The 15,064-nt window shown below is 37.0% G+C and overlaps 1 protein-coding gene across 2 annotated transcripts in view; it reads left to right on the top strand.

Moving 5' to 3' along the window:
• The window catches only part of UBE2K (ubiquitin conjugating enzyme E2 K), a 78,852-nt gene that overhangs the window by 58,656 nt on the left and 5,132 nt on the right, over positions 1 to 15,064 (top strand). For both annotated transcript variants that reach the window (XM_036852348.1, XM_036852347.1), the window contains one exon: positions 10,182 to 10,281. In XM_036852348.1, coding sequence (XP_036708243.1) covers positions 10,182 to 10,281 — 100 coding nt within the window. The remainder of the gene's footprint in view (positions 1 to 10,181; positions 10,282 to 15,064) is intronic.

The following is a 15,064-nucleotide window of genomic DNA, read 5'->3' as shown; positions in this document are numbered from 1 at the left end:
ATTCACCTGTGAAGCCATCTGGTCCTGGACTTGTATTTGTTGAAAGATTTTTAATCACAGTTTCAATTCCATTACTTGTGATTGGTCTGTTCATATTTTCTATTTCTTCCTGGTTCAGTCTTGGAAGGTTATACCTTTCTAAGAATTGGTCAGTTTCTTCCAGGTTGTCCGTTTTATTGGCATAGAGTTGCTTGTAGTAGTCTTTTAGGATGCTTTGTATTTCTGCAGTGTCTGTTGTAACTTCTCCTTTTTCATTTCTAATTTTATTGATTTGAGTCCTCTTCCTCTTTTTCTTGATGAGTCTGGCTAATGGTTTATCAATTTTGTTTTATCTGCTCACAGAACCAGCTTTTAGTTTTATTAATCTTTGCTATTGTTTTCTTTGTTTCTACTTTATTTATTTCTGCTCTGATCTTTATGATTTCTTTCCTTCTGCAAACTTTGGGTTTTGTTTGTTCTTCTTTCTCTAGTTCCTTTAGGTGTAAGTTTAGATTGTTTATTTGAGATTTTTCTTGTTTCTTGAAGTAGGCTTGTATAGCTATAAACTTCCCTCTTAGGACTGCTTTTGCTGCATCCCATAGGTTTTGGATCGTCGTGTTTTCATTGTCATTTGTCTCTAGGTATTTTTTTATTTCCTCTTTGATTTCTTCAGTGATCTCTTGGTTATTTAGTAGCGTATTGTTTAGCCTCCATGTGTTTATGTTTTTTTTACGTTTTTTTTTCCGTGTAATCCATTCCTAATCTCATAGCGTTGTGGTCAGAAAAGATGCTTGATATGATTTCAAATTTTTAAATTTACTGAGGTTTGATTTGTGACCCAAGATGTGATCTATCCTGGAGAATGTTCCGTGTGCACTTGAGAAGAAAGTGTAATCTGCTGTTTTTGGATGGAATGTCCTATAAATATAAATTAAGTCTATCTGGTCTGTTGCGTCATTTAAAGCTTCTGTTTCCTTATTTATTTTCATTTTGGATGATCTGTCCATTGGTGTAAGTGAGGTGTTAAAGTCCCCCACTATTACTGTGTTACTGTCGATTTCCTCTTTTATAGCTGTTAGCAGTTGCCTTATGTATTGAGGTGCTCCTATGTTGGGTGCATATATATTTACAATTGTTATATCTTCTTCTTGGATTGATCCCTTGATCATTATGTAGTGTCCTTCCTTGTCTCTTGTAACATTCTTTATTTTAAAGTCTATTTTATCTGATATGAGTATTGCTACTCCAGCTTTCTTTTGATTTCCATTGACATGGAATATCTTTTTCCATCCCCTCACTTTCAGTCTGTATGTGTCCCTAGGTCTGAAGTGGGTCTCTTGTAGACAGCATATATATGGGTCTTGTTTTTGTATCCATTCAGCAAGCCTGTGTCTTTTGGTTGGAGCCTTTAATCCATTCATGTTTAAGGTAATTATCGATATGTATGTTCCTATGACCATTTTCTTAATTGCTTTGGGTTTGTTTTTGTAGGTCCTTTTCTTCTCTCGTGTTTCCTCCTTAGAGAATTTCCTTTAGCATTTGTTGTAGAGCTGGTTTGGTGGTGCTGAATTCTCATAGCTTTTGCTTGTCTGTCTCAAAGCTTTTGATTTCTCCATCGAATCTGAATGAGATCCTTGCCGGGTAGAGTAATCTTGGTTGTTGGTTCTTCCCTTTCATCACTTTAAGTATATCATGCCACTCCCTTCTGGCTTGTATTGTTTCTGCTGAGAAATCAACTGTTAACCTTATGGGAGTTCCCTTGTATGTTATTTGTCATTTTTCCCTTGCTGCTTTCAATAATTTTTCTTTGTCTTTAATTTTTGCCAGTTTGCTTAATATGTTTCTTGGCGTGTTTCTCCTTTTGTTTATCTTGTATGACACTCTCCGTGCTTCCTGGACTTGGGTGGCTGTTTCCTTTCCTATGTTAGGGAAGTTTTTGACTATAATCTCTTCAAATGTTTTCTTGGATCCTTTCTCTCTCTCTTCTCCTTCTGGGACCCCTATAATGCAAATGTTGTTGTGTTTAATATTGTCCTCGAGGTCTCTTAGGGTGTCTTCATTTCTTTTCATTCTTTTTTCTTTAGTCTGTTCCACAGCAGTGAATTCCACCATTCTGTCTTCCAGGTCACTTATCCATTCTTCTGCCTGTTATTCTGCTATTGATTCCTTCTAGTGTAGTTTTCATTTCAGTTATTGTATTGTTCATCTCTGTTTGTTTGTTCTTTAATTCTTCTAGGTCTTTGTTAAACATTTCTTGCATCTTCTCGATCTTTGCCTCCATTCTTTGTCCGAGGTCCTGGATGATCTTCACTATGATTATTCTGAATTCTTTTTCTGGAAGTTTGCCTATCTCCACTTCATTTAGTTCTTTTTCTGGGGTTTTATCTTGTTCCTTCATCTGGTACATAGCCCTCTGCCTTTTCATCTTGTCTGTCTTTCTGTGAATGTGGTTTTTGTTCCACAGGCTGCAGGATTGTAGTTCTTCTTGCTTCTGCTGTCTGCCCTCTGGTGGATGAGGCTATCTAAGAGGCTTGTGCAAATTTCCTGATGGGAGGGACTGGTGGTCAGTAGAGCTGACTGTTGCTCTGGTGGGCAGAGCTCAGTAAAAGTTTAATCTGCTTGACTGCTGATGGGTGGGGCTGGGTTCCTTCCCTGTTGGTGTTTGGCCTGAGGCGACCCAACACTTCAGCCTACCCGGGCTCTTTGGTGGGGCTAATGGTGGACTCTGGGAGGGCTCACGCCAGGGAGTGTGTCCCAGAACTTAGGCTGCCAGTGTCCTTGTCCCCACGGTGAGCCACAGCCACCTCCCCCGCCCACCCCGCCTCTGTAGGAGATCCTCCAGCACTAGCAGGTAGGTCTGGTTCAGTCTCCCCTGGGGTCCCGATGCACGCACTACTTTGTGTGTGCCCTCCAAGAGTGGAGTCTCTGTTTCCCCCAGTCCTGTCGAAGTCCTGCAATCAAATCCCACTAGCATTCAAAGTCTGATTCTCTAGGAATTCCTCCTCCCGTTGCTGGACCCCCAGGTTTGGAAGCCTGATGTGGGGCTCAGAACCTTCACTCCAGTGGGTGGACTTCTGTGGTATAAGTGTTCTCCAGTCTGTGAGTCACCCACCCAGCAGTTATGGGATTTGATTTTACTGTGCTTGCGCCCCTCCTACCATCTCATTGTGGCCTCTCCTTTGTCTTTAGATGTGGGGTATCTTTTTTGGTGAGTTCCAGTGTCTTCCTGTCGATGGTTGTAAAGCAGCTAGTTGTGGTTCTGGTGTTCTCACAAGAGGGAGAGCATGTCCTTCTATTCCGCCATCTTGGTTCAAGGCCCTAGCTATCTATTTTACATTTGGTAGTTTATATATGTCCATGCCACTCTCTTACTTTGTCCCAGCTTACCCTTCCCCCCTCCCCGTGTCCTCAAGTCCATTCTCTATGTCTGCGTCTGTTTTGTTTGTTTGTTTGTTTGTTTATACTGCAGGTTCTTATTAGTCATCACTTTTATATACATCAGTGTATACATGTCAATCCCAATCGCCCAATTCAGCACACCACCATCCCCACCCCACCACAGTTTTCCCCCTTTGGTATCCATATGTCTGTTCTCTACATCTGTGGCTCAGCTTCTGCCCTGCAAACCAGCTCATCTGTACCATTTTTCTAGGTTCCACATACGTGCGTTAATATACTATATTTGTTTTTCTCTTTCTGTGTGTCTGCCTCTTTATTCCTGTCCTGCCCCTAGGTTCTTTAGAACCATTTATTTTTTTTTTTTAAGATTCCATATATATGTGTTAGCATACAGTGTTTGTTTTTCTGTTTCTGACTTACTTCACTCTGTATGACAGACTCTAGGTCCATCCACCTCACTACAGATAACTCAATTTCGTTTCTTTTTATGGCTGAGTAATATTCCATTGTATATATGTGCCAGATCTTCTTTATTCATTCATCTTTCGATGGACACTTAGGTTGCTTCCATGTTCTGGCTATCGTAAATAGGAGAGCTCATTAAATTGTAAAGAATAATGTTTATTGCCTTGTTGAGATGTAAACATATATGTTTTTATTGTAAATTAAAATTATGGAGTTTTGTAATTGTTTTAGTATATACAGTTAAATACTCTGAGTGAAGAGTTTTCTTCCATATTCAGATACATTTCCTTGAAATTATTTTATTTATTTATTCTGTTGGCCGTGCCACGCATCATGTGGGATCAATTAAACATATAACTTAATATTTTGTTTAAAGTGTTGTTATAGATGTCTAAATTGCGTAACTTCCCTGTGGCCTAGTGGTCCAAATGCAGGGGGCACGGGTTCGATCCCTGGTTGGGGAACTAAGATCCTGCCTGCTGCGTGGTGTGGCCAAAAAAAAAAAGATTTCTAAATCAGGATGCTTAATTTTACTGGGATATTAGAGTAGCCAGCTTTGTATATTCTATTTCTGTGATATTTTGTATTTTTTTTTCCTTTTTTGAGTGGTTTAAGTTAGCTTCAAGGTGATATATCTGGGCAGCTCTTGACGTGCATGTGCCTTTAAACATTCTCTTCACAATTACCCAAATATAAAATGAAGTTAGAGTGAGTAAGTAATTAAGAAAGATTTCATCTTGTTAATAGTGATAATGAATGGTAGAACAAGAATTAACATTTAAGGACTAAATTTGGAATTTTATGCTTTGATTACTGTCTTAAAAGAATATTGTCCATTCTAAAGATGTTAAAACTTTTGGTTGAAAATAAGTTGTGCACGCTCATAGGAAATTTAGAAATTTGGTCTAGAAAAATAATTTCTATTTTCCCAGCCCTGTTTCAGAATTAGAAATTTCCATTACACAGGACTGCCTTGGTGGTCCAGTGGTTAAGATTCCATGTTTCCAATACAGGGGGTGCAGGTTTGATCCCTGGTAAGGGAACTAAGATCCCATGTGCTGTGCAGTGTGGCAAAAAAAAAAAAAAAAAAAAATTTCCATTTCATATAACTATGTAGCGGTTTAAAAAGTTTTTAAAATTTTATTCTCTTTTCAATGCTAGTTTAGCATTTCACCTAATTTTAAAACATCATAACCAAAGTTTTTCCTATTTTTGTAGCTGCTCTAAAAGGATAAGTTGATCAATAAAATTTTTTATTCTGATAGCTTTTTTTGTTAAACACAACTTTTAAAAATGCTTTATTGAGGTGTGATTTATCTTAAACTGCACACATTAAAAATGCACAATTTGATAAGTTTGGACATACAGATACATCCATGAAGCTATCACAAATCAAGATAGCGAACATAACCAACATATCCAGAAGTTTCCTAGTGAGTGTCCCTTTGTAATTGCTCCTTCCCACCCTTCCTGCTCCCCCATTCCCCAGCAGCCACTGATCTGCTGTCGCTATAGATTAGTTTGCATTTTGTGGAATTTAATATAAATGACAATTCCGATAGCATTTTAGATGAAGAACCATTTGCATTGCAATTTTTCTCTAATAGATAAAATATAGACATGTTTGTGATACTGGTTTAATTTTATTGGTTTAGACAGCCTTTCTCAATTCGCTTTAAGCTGTAATGCACTAAAGTAGTATTTCTCAAAAATTAGCTTGCATCAGAATCACTTGGAGTATCTGTTAAACCGCCCCAGAGTTTCTGATTCAGTAGGTCTGGGACAGGGCTAATAATTTTCATTTCTTAGAAGTTCCCAAGTGAGGTTGCTGCTACCAGTTGAAGAAACCACACTGTGTGAGACACATTTCCTTAAGACATTTGTTGTTGATAATAAATTAACTTTTTTCCTAAGCATCCAGGATGGTACTATTTATATACCATCCTTGGGGAAATTGAGAAAATACTTAGTAATTTGCTCTGTTCTGTGGTTAAAATGAGGAACCCAGTTGAAAAAGACTGGTTTAGAATTATTTAATTTGTGTGGTGAAAATGGGCATGTTCTTTAGTAATCTTCAACATTTAGCAGAAGCAAGAAGAACTACAATTCTGCAGCCTGTGGAAGGAAAACCACATTCACAAAAAGATACACAAAATGAAAAGGCAGAGGACTTTGTACCAAATGAAGGAACAAGATAAAACCCCAGAAAAAGAACTAAATGAAGTGGAGATAGACAGCCTTGCAGAAAAAGAATTCAGAATAATGATAGTGAAGATCATCCAGGACCTCGGAAAAAGAATGGAGGCAAAGATTGAGAAGATGCAAGAAATGTTTAACAAAGACCTAGAAGAATTAAAGAACAAACAAACAGAGATGAACAATACAATAACTGAAATGAAAACTACACTAGAAGGAATCAATAGCAGAATAACAGGCAGAAGAACGGATAAGTGACCTGGAAGACAGAATGGTGGAATTCACTGCTGCGGAACAGAATAGAGAAAAAAGAATGAAAAGAAATGAAGACAGCCTAAGAGACCTCGAGGACAACATTAAACACAACAACATTCGCATTATAGGGGTCCCAGAAGGAGAAGAGAGAGAAAAAGGATCCGAGAAAATACTTGAAGAGGTTATAGTCGAAAACTTCCCTAACATGGGAAAGGAAATAGCCACCCAAGTCCAGGAAACGCACAGAGTCCCATACAGGATAAACCCAAGGAGAAACACACCGAGACACATAAGTAATCAAATTGACAAAAATTAAAGGCAAAGAAAAATTATTAAAAGCAACAAGGGAAAAATGACAAATAACATACGAGGGAACTCCCATAAGGTTAACAGCTGATTTCTCGGCAGAAACTCTACAAGCCAGAAGGGAGTGGCATGATATATTTAAAGTGATGAAAGGGAAGAATCTACAACCAAGGTTACTCTACCTGGCAAGGATCTCATTCAGATTTGACAGAAATCAAAAGCTTTACAGAGAAGCAAAAGCTAAGAGAATTCAGCACCACTCAACCAGCTGTACAACAAATGCTAAAGGAACTTCTCTGAGTGGGAAACACAAGAGAAAAGGACCTACAAAACAAACCCATAACTATCAACAAAATGGTAATAGGAACATACATATCAATAATTACCTTAAGCGTGAATGGATTAAATGCTCCAACCAAAAGACACAGGCTTGCTGAATGGATACAAAACCAAGACCCAAGTATATGCTTGTCTACAAGAGACCCACTTCAGACCTAAGGACACATACAGACTGAAAGTAAGGGGATGGAAAAAGATATTCCATGCAAATGGAAATCAAAAGAAAGCTGGAGTAGCAATACTCATATCAGATAAAATAGACTTTAAAGTAAAGAATGTTACAAGAGACAAGGAAGGACACTACATAATGATCAAGGGATCAATTCAAGAAGAAGATTTAACAATTGTAAACATATATGTACCCAACATAGGAGCACCTCAATACATAAGGCAACTGCTAACAGCTATAAAAGAGGAAATCGACCGTAACACAGTAATACTGGGGGACTTTAACACCTCACTTACACCAATGGACAAATCATCGAAACAAAATTAATAAGGAAACACAATAGAAGCAGATAGATTTAATTGATATTTATATCAATTAAATGACACAATAGACCAGATAGACTTAATTGATATTTATAGGACATTCCTTCCAAAAGTAGCAGATTGTACTTTCTTCTCAAGTGCACACGGAACATTCTCCAGGATAGATCACATCTTGAGTCACAGATCAAGCCTCAGTAAATTTAAGATAATTGAAATCATATCAAGCATCTTTTCTGATGGCAATGCTATGAGATTAGAAACCAGTTATAGGGGGAAAAAAGTGTAAAAAACACAAACACATGGAGGCTAAACAATATGTTACTAAATAACCAAGAGATCACTGAAGACATCAAAGAGGAAATTAAAAAATACCTAGAGACAAATTACAACGAAAACACAGCGATCGAAAACCTATGGGATGCAGCAAAAGCAGTTCTAAGAGGGAAGTTTATAGCAATACAAGTGTACCTCAAGAAACAAGAAAAATCTCAAACAATCTAACCTTACATCTAAAGGAACTAGAGAAAGAAGAACAAACAAAACCCAAAGTTAGTAGAAGGAAAGAAATCATAAAGATCGGAGCAGAAATAAATGAAGTAGAAACAAAGAAAACATTAGCAAAGATCAATAAAACTAAAAGCTGGTTCTTTGAGATGATAAACAAAATTGCTAAACCTTTAGCCGGACTCATCAAGAAAAAGAGGAAGAGGACTCAAATCAATAAAATTAGAAATGGCAAAGGAGAAGTTACAACAGACACAGCAGAAATACAAAGCATCCTAAGAGACTACTACAAGCAACTCTTTGCCAATAAAACGGACAACCTGGAAGAAATGGACAAATTCTTAGAAAGGTATCATCTTCCAAGACTGAACCAGGAAGAAATAGAAAATATGAACAGACCAATCACAAGTAATGAAATTGTGATTAAAAATCTTCCAACAGGGCTTCCCTGGTGGCGCAGTGGTTGAGAATCTGCCTGCCAATGCAGGAGACACGGGTTTGAGCCCTGGTCTGGGAAGATCCCACATGCCGCGGAGCAACTAGGCCCGTGAGCCACAACTACTGAGCCTGCGCATCTGGAGCCTGTGCTCCGCAACAAGAGAGGCCACGATAGTGAGAGACCTGTGCACTGCGATGAAGAGGGGCCCCCGCTTGCCGCAACTAGAGAAAGCCCTTGTACAGAAACGAAGACCCAACACAGCCAGAAAAAAAAAAAAAAAAAAACTTCCAACAAACAAAGTCGAGGACCAGATGGCTTCACAGGTGAATTCTATCAAACATTTAGAGCAGAGCCAACACCCGTCCTTCTCAAACTCTTCCAAAAAATTGAGGAGGAAGGAACACTCCCAAACTCATTCTATGAGGCCACCATCAACCTGATACCAAAACCAGACAAAGATACTACAAAAAAAAAAGAATTACAGACCAATATCACTGATGAATATAGATGCAAAAATCCTCAACAAAATACTAGGAAACAGAATCCAGCAACCCATTAAAAGGATCATACACCATGATCAAGTGAGATTTATCCCAGGGATAAAGGATTCTTCAATATATGCAAATCAATCAATGTGATACACCATATTAACAAATTGAAGAATAAAAACCATATGATCATCTAAAAAAAATAATATTCAACATTTAAAATAGTTCACTACTATGGTATTTCACTATTCAGAAATATTTGTATATTAACTGGTCAAGTAATTTTTTAACAGAAATGCTAAGAGTCCTTTTTGGTTAGGTAGATACCATTTTCTAGATAAATATTTGCTTTATAAACACATTCAGAGGCATGAATATTATGTATATTAAGCAAAAAAATTTCCCTTTTCAGAATGTTGTAGAATGATTTTTTAATTTTCTTTCATTTTTTTTTTGAAGTGTAGGTGCTGTACAGTATTATATAAGTTACAGGTGTTCAATTTTATGTTAATTACAGGTATACAATATTATAAGTTACAGGTGTACAATATAGTGATACACAATTTTTAAAGGTTATACTCCATTTATACTTATAAAATAGTATATATTTATTATTATTATAAAGTATTGGCTGTATTCCCCATGTTGTACAGTATATCCTTGTAGCTTATTTTATACTTAATAATTTGTACCTTTTACACCCCATCCCTATATTGCCCCTCCCTCCTTTCTCCCCACTGGTCACCACTAGTTTGTTCTCTTTGTCTTTGAGTCTGCTTCTTTTTTGTTATATTCTCTAGTTTGTTTTATTTTTTAGATTTCACATTTAAGTGCTATCATATATAGTATTTGTCTTTCTTTATCTGACATTTCACTTAGCATGATGCCCTCCAAGTAATTTTTATGCTTTCTTGAAAATAAAGGATATTTGCTTGATGGTATCTTGTTTTCAGAATTGCACAGAAAGGAAGTTTCACATGTTACTTTATCACTTTATTTTAAGTTTGTGTCTAGAGAAATGGATAGAAAGTAAGTCAGTAGATAAAGCTGACCATAAGGATATGTCAACAACACGGGCAAAACGAAAAAAACTAAGCCAATTAAGGGCAATTTGAGTTGTCTTAAGAAATAGAAGGACTCATTTGTTGTAAAAAAAAAAATGGTAGGCAGATATATAATTATAAATTTCTAAGACTTAATTATATGATTAAGATAAAAAACTAGATTATTTTTAGCTTCAGTTTTATTCAGAAAACCTCTATTTTGGTTCGTCATGCAAAGTGTTCTTAACTGGGATATCTTCCTATTTTGAATTTCAGGGCAGCAGCAATGACTCTCCGCACGGTATTATTGTCATTGCAAGCGCTACTGGCAGCTGCAGAACCAGATGATCCACAAGATGCAGTAGTAGCAAATCAGGTAAGGTAGCTGCTTTTGAAAGACTTTCTTTTACTTACCTGTGAGTGTTTACTTTAGTGGTTTGCAGTGGTTAGAACAGAAGCATACGTCTATTGAAAGTAAATTTGGAAATGGTTTCCTTTCTTGCTGTGAGATTATTGTATCAGATGTAATAGTGAAAACCTAATTTTGTGATTTTTTTTTTTAACACAGTAGTTTAATTGTTTATATGGTAGATGCTTTTTTCCTAACATATTATGAAGTTTTCAAACCCACAATGTTGAAAGAATTGCACAGTGAATACCCACATATCTACCTACCATCTTGATTCTATGATTAACATTTTACTACATGTGGTTTACCATGTGTGTATCCATTTATCTGTCTCTTAATTCAGTGATGATCCTTCCCTGATGATAATGTTAATCAGCTCCAACTGTGGCACTGAAGTTGCATGGTGAAGGTTATCAAAAACCTTGTAATTGCCAAATGGAATAAATATTTTTCAGTTGTGATCTTCGATTTCCAAGGCAGAGGTTAGCAAATTACAGCCAGGCTGACTGTTTTTGTAGATAATGTTTTATTGGAACATAGCCACCCCCATTTGTTCACAGCTACAAGTGGCAGAATTGAATAATTATGACAGAGACAGTATTGTCTGAAAGCCTGAATTATTATTATCTGGTCCTTTAAGAAAGTTTGCCAACCCATACTCTAAACCAGTGGTTCCCAACCGTTTTGGAACCAGGGACTGGTTTCGTGGAAGACAATTTTTCTACGGACCAGTGGCGGAGGGTGGGGGGTGGAGATGGTTCGGGCGGTGATGCGGGCGATGGGGAGCGATGGGGAGCGACGGGGAGCGATGGGGAGCGGCAGGTGAAGCTTTGCTCGCTGGCTGCTCGCCTCCTGCTGTGTGGACCGGTTCCTAACAGGCCGAGGATCGGTACTGGTCTGTAGCCTGGGGGTTGGGGACCCCTGCTTTAAGCCATTAGGATTTATTGAGCCTTGTGTTTTTTTGTTTTTTAACCTAGAAGTTTTTTCTTCTCTTGACTTCTGAGATACTACTTTCTTTTCCTATCTTCGTAGTTGTGGTTGTTCCCTCCTGCTTCCTACAGTTGTTTCTCTTCTTTCTCCACTCTGCCCCCCTCTGCCCCGCCCTCCATTTTTGTTTTTGTTTTTTTTTCTTGTCCACACTGCATGGCTTGTGGGATCTTAGTTCCCCAACCAGGGATTGAACCCGTGCCCCCTGCAATGGACGTGCAGAGTCCTAATCACTGGACCACCAAGGAATTACCTCTCCTCCCTTTTAAATATACTTTCTCAGTTCTTACATTGTTTCTTTCACTTTCCATGATATACTCTCACTTGGATGATCATATCCACGCTGATGTTACCACCTGCATGTTGATAACGATATTCAGGCTTGACCTCTGTCCTGAGCCCAGGAGCCTGTTTGGAAGTGGATAGCTCTGTATGAATATTCCATGGGTACCTTAGTACAGCATTCCCAAAACTGAATGCAGAATCTTAAACCTGTGAACCTGTTCATCCTTCTGTAATATAATCAGCTTATTTATATATCCCAGTCACAGACTTGGAGTACTTCTCTATGTCTCCTTTTCTCTCGTATCCCAGTATCTCTCTGTCGTAATACTTCTCTGATTGCCTTAATTCACATGTTTAAAAATTTCTCATTTGACTGCTCTGATGGAGCTCCCTACCTCAGCCTCTTCTTTCCCTCATATTCTACACTGATAGCAGTTAGCTTTATAAAGTGTAAATCTTATTTCACTTTACTGTTAAAAACCTATTAGTAGCTTTACTATCACCTACTTGTTAAGTCCAAATTGTTTAGTTTGAAGAGTTCCTCCATGATTTGAACTGTCTATAAACCCAGTTTCATCTCCTAAATTCTTACTGTTCTTCTAACTCATGCTGTTCAAGATGGTGTCATTCCTACATGTCATTTCACCCAGTCCGCCATTTTTCCTCTGCCTAAGAAAACATTTCCTTTTAGAAACTTCCTCCTTTCCTTTGAAAAGTTCGTCACTCCTTATGTTGTGCATATCCTGCTTAATGTGGTCTACTATTATTTGCCTTAGAGTGCTTAGAATTATGGCTTAACATGTTATATATGTGCTATTCATTCATTTTTGATAGTCAGAAACATGGCTTGAGTTCCAGCTTTGATTTCCTGTTGAGTTCTGAGCCTCAAAGTTTGAGGTTGGACTCAGTTTTCTTTTAACTCTGTTCAGTAGTTTGACTTATTTCCTTTTAATAATGGTAGAAACTAGATTTATCATTTTAATGTATAGAAATATTTAATGTGTATAAAATATCTTAAGAAATATTAAAGTGAATTTAATATTTTAAATTTATACTTGGCTTTATTAATTAATGGTAGTCCCAGAATATTTGAGAATAAATTTACTTCTTTCCAATGCATATGGAAAGTCGTACCTTTTAAAAAGTACTCTATGGTGAGTTCATAATCATCACAAAACATGTGCTGTAAGTTAGGACTTTGCATATGGGGTTTTCTTTTTTTTTTTTTTTTTTATTCTTTTTGTTGCAATGGTAAATGGGAGTGTTTCCTTAATTTCTCTTTCAGATTTTTCATCATTAGTGTATAGGAATGCAAGAGATTTCTGTGCATTAATTTTGTATCCTGCAACTTTACCATATTCATTGATTAGCTCTAGCAGTTTTCTGGTGGCAGTTTTAGGATTCTCTATGTATAGTATCATGTCATCCGCAAACAGTGACAGTTTTACTTCTTCTTTTCCAGTTTGTATTCCTTTTATTTCTTTTTCTTCTCTGATTGCCGTGGCTAGGACTTCCAGAACTATGTTGAATAATAGTGGTGAGAGTGGACATCCTTGTCTCGTTCCTGATCTTAGAGGAAATGCTTTCAGTTTTTCACCATTGAGAATGATGTTTGCTGTGGGTTTGTCATATATGGCCATTATTATGTTGAGGTAGGTTCCCTCTATGCCCACTTTCTGGAGAGTTTTTATCAGAAATGGGTGTTGAATTTTGTCAAAAGCTTTTTCTGCATCTATTGAGACGATCATATGGTTTTTATTCTTCAGTTTGTTAATATGGTGTATCACATTGATTGATTTGCGTATATTGAAGAATCCTTGCATCCCTGGGATAAATCCCACTTGATCGTGGTGTATGATCCTTTTAATGTGTTGTTGGATTCTGTTTGCTAGTATTTTGTTGAGGATTTTTGCATCTATATTCATCAGTGACATTGGTCTGTAATTTTCTTTTTTTGTAGTGTGTTTGTCTGGTTTTGGTATCAGGGTGATGGTGGCCTCATAGAATGAGTTTGGGAGTGTTCCTTCCTCTGCAATTTTTTGGAAGAGTTTGAGAAGGATGGGTGTTAGCTCTTCTCTAAATGTTTGATAGAATTCACCTGTGAAGCCATCTGGTCCTGGACTTTTGTTTGTTGGAAGATTTTTAATTACAGTTTCAATTTCATTACTTGTGATTGGTCTGTTCATATTTTCTGTTTCTTCCTGGTTCAGTCTTGGAAGGTTATACCTTTCTAAGAATTTGTCCATTTCTTCCAGGTTGTCCATTTTATTGGCATAAAGTTGCTTGTAGTAGTCTCTTAGGATGCTTTGTATTTCTGCGGTGTCTGTTGTAACTTCTCCTTTTTCATTTCTGATTTTACTGATTTGAGTCCTCTCCCTCTTTTTCTTGATGAGTCTGCCTAATGGCTTATCAATTTTGTTTATCTTCTCAAAGAACCAACTTTTAGTTTTATTGATCTTTGCTATTGTTTTCTTTGTTTCTATTTCATTTATTTCTGCTCTGATCTTTATGATTTCTTTCCTTCTGCTAACTTTGGGTTTTGTTTGTTCTTCTTTCTCTAGTTTCTTTAGGTGTAAGGTTAGATTGTTTACTTGAGATTTTTCTTGTTTCTTTAGGTAGGCTTGTATAGCTATAAACTTCCCTCTTAGAACTGCTTTTGCTGCATCCCATAGGTTTTGGGTTGTTGTGTTTTCATTGTCATTTGTCTCTAGGTATTTTTTTATTTCCTCTTTGATTTCTTCAGTGATCTCTTGGTTATTTAGTAACGTATTGTTTAGCCTCCATGTGTTTGTCTTTTTTACGTTTATTTCCCTGTAATTCATTTCTAATCTCATAGCGTTGTGGTCAGAAAAGATGCTTGATATGATTTCAATTTTCTTAAATTTACTGAGGCTTGATTTGTGACCCAAGATGTGATCTGTCCTGGAGAATGTTCCATGCGCACTTGAGAAGAATGTGTAATCTGCTGTTTTTGGATGGAATGTCCTATATATATCAGTTAAATCTATCTGGTCTATTGTGTCATTTAAAGCTTCTGTTTCCTTATTTATTTTCATTTTGGATGATCTGTCCATTGGTGTAAGTGAGGTGTTAAAGTCCCCCACTATTACTGTGTTACTGTCGATTTCCTCTTTTATAGCTGTTAGCAGTTGCCTTATGTATTGAGGTGCTCCTATGTTGGGTGCATATATATTTATAATTGTTATATCTTCTTCTTGGATTGATCCCTGGATCATTATGTAGTGTCCTTCCTTGTCTCTTGTAACATTCTTTATTTTAAAGTCTATTTTATCTGATATGAGTATAGCTACTCCAGCTTTCTTTTGATTTCCATTTGCATGGAATATCTTTTTCCATCCCCTCACTTTCAGTCTGTATGTGTCCCTAGGTCTAAAGTGGGTCTCTTGTAGACAGCATATATATGGGTCTTGTTTTTGTATCCATTCAGCCAGTCTATGTCTTTTGGTTGGGGCATTTA

The sequence above is a fragment of the Balaenoptera musculus genome, chromosome 5 (genome assembly GCF_009873245.2).
Source record: "Balaenoptera musculus isolate JJ_BM4_2016_0621 chromosome 5, mBalMus1.pri.v3, whole genome shotgun sequence".
In the NCBI taxonomy this organism is placed as follows: Eukaryota; Metazoa; Chordata; class Mammalia; order Artiodactyla; family Balaenopteridae; genus Balaenoptera; species Balaenoptera musculus.
This window is presented reverse-complemented; position numbering and strand designations above follow the sequence as displayed.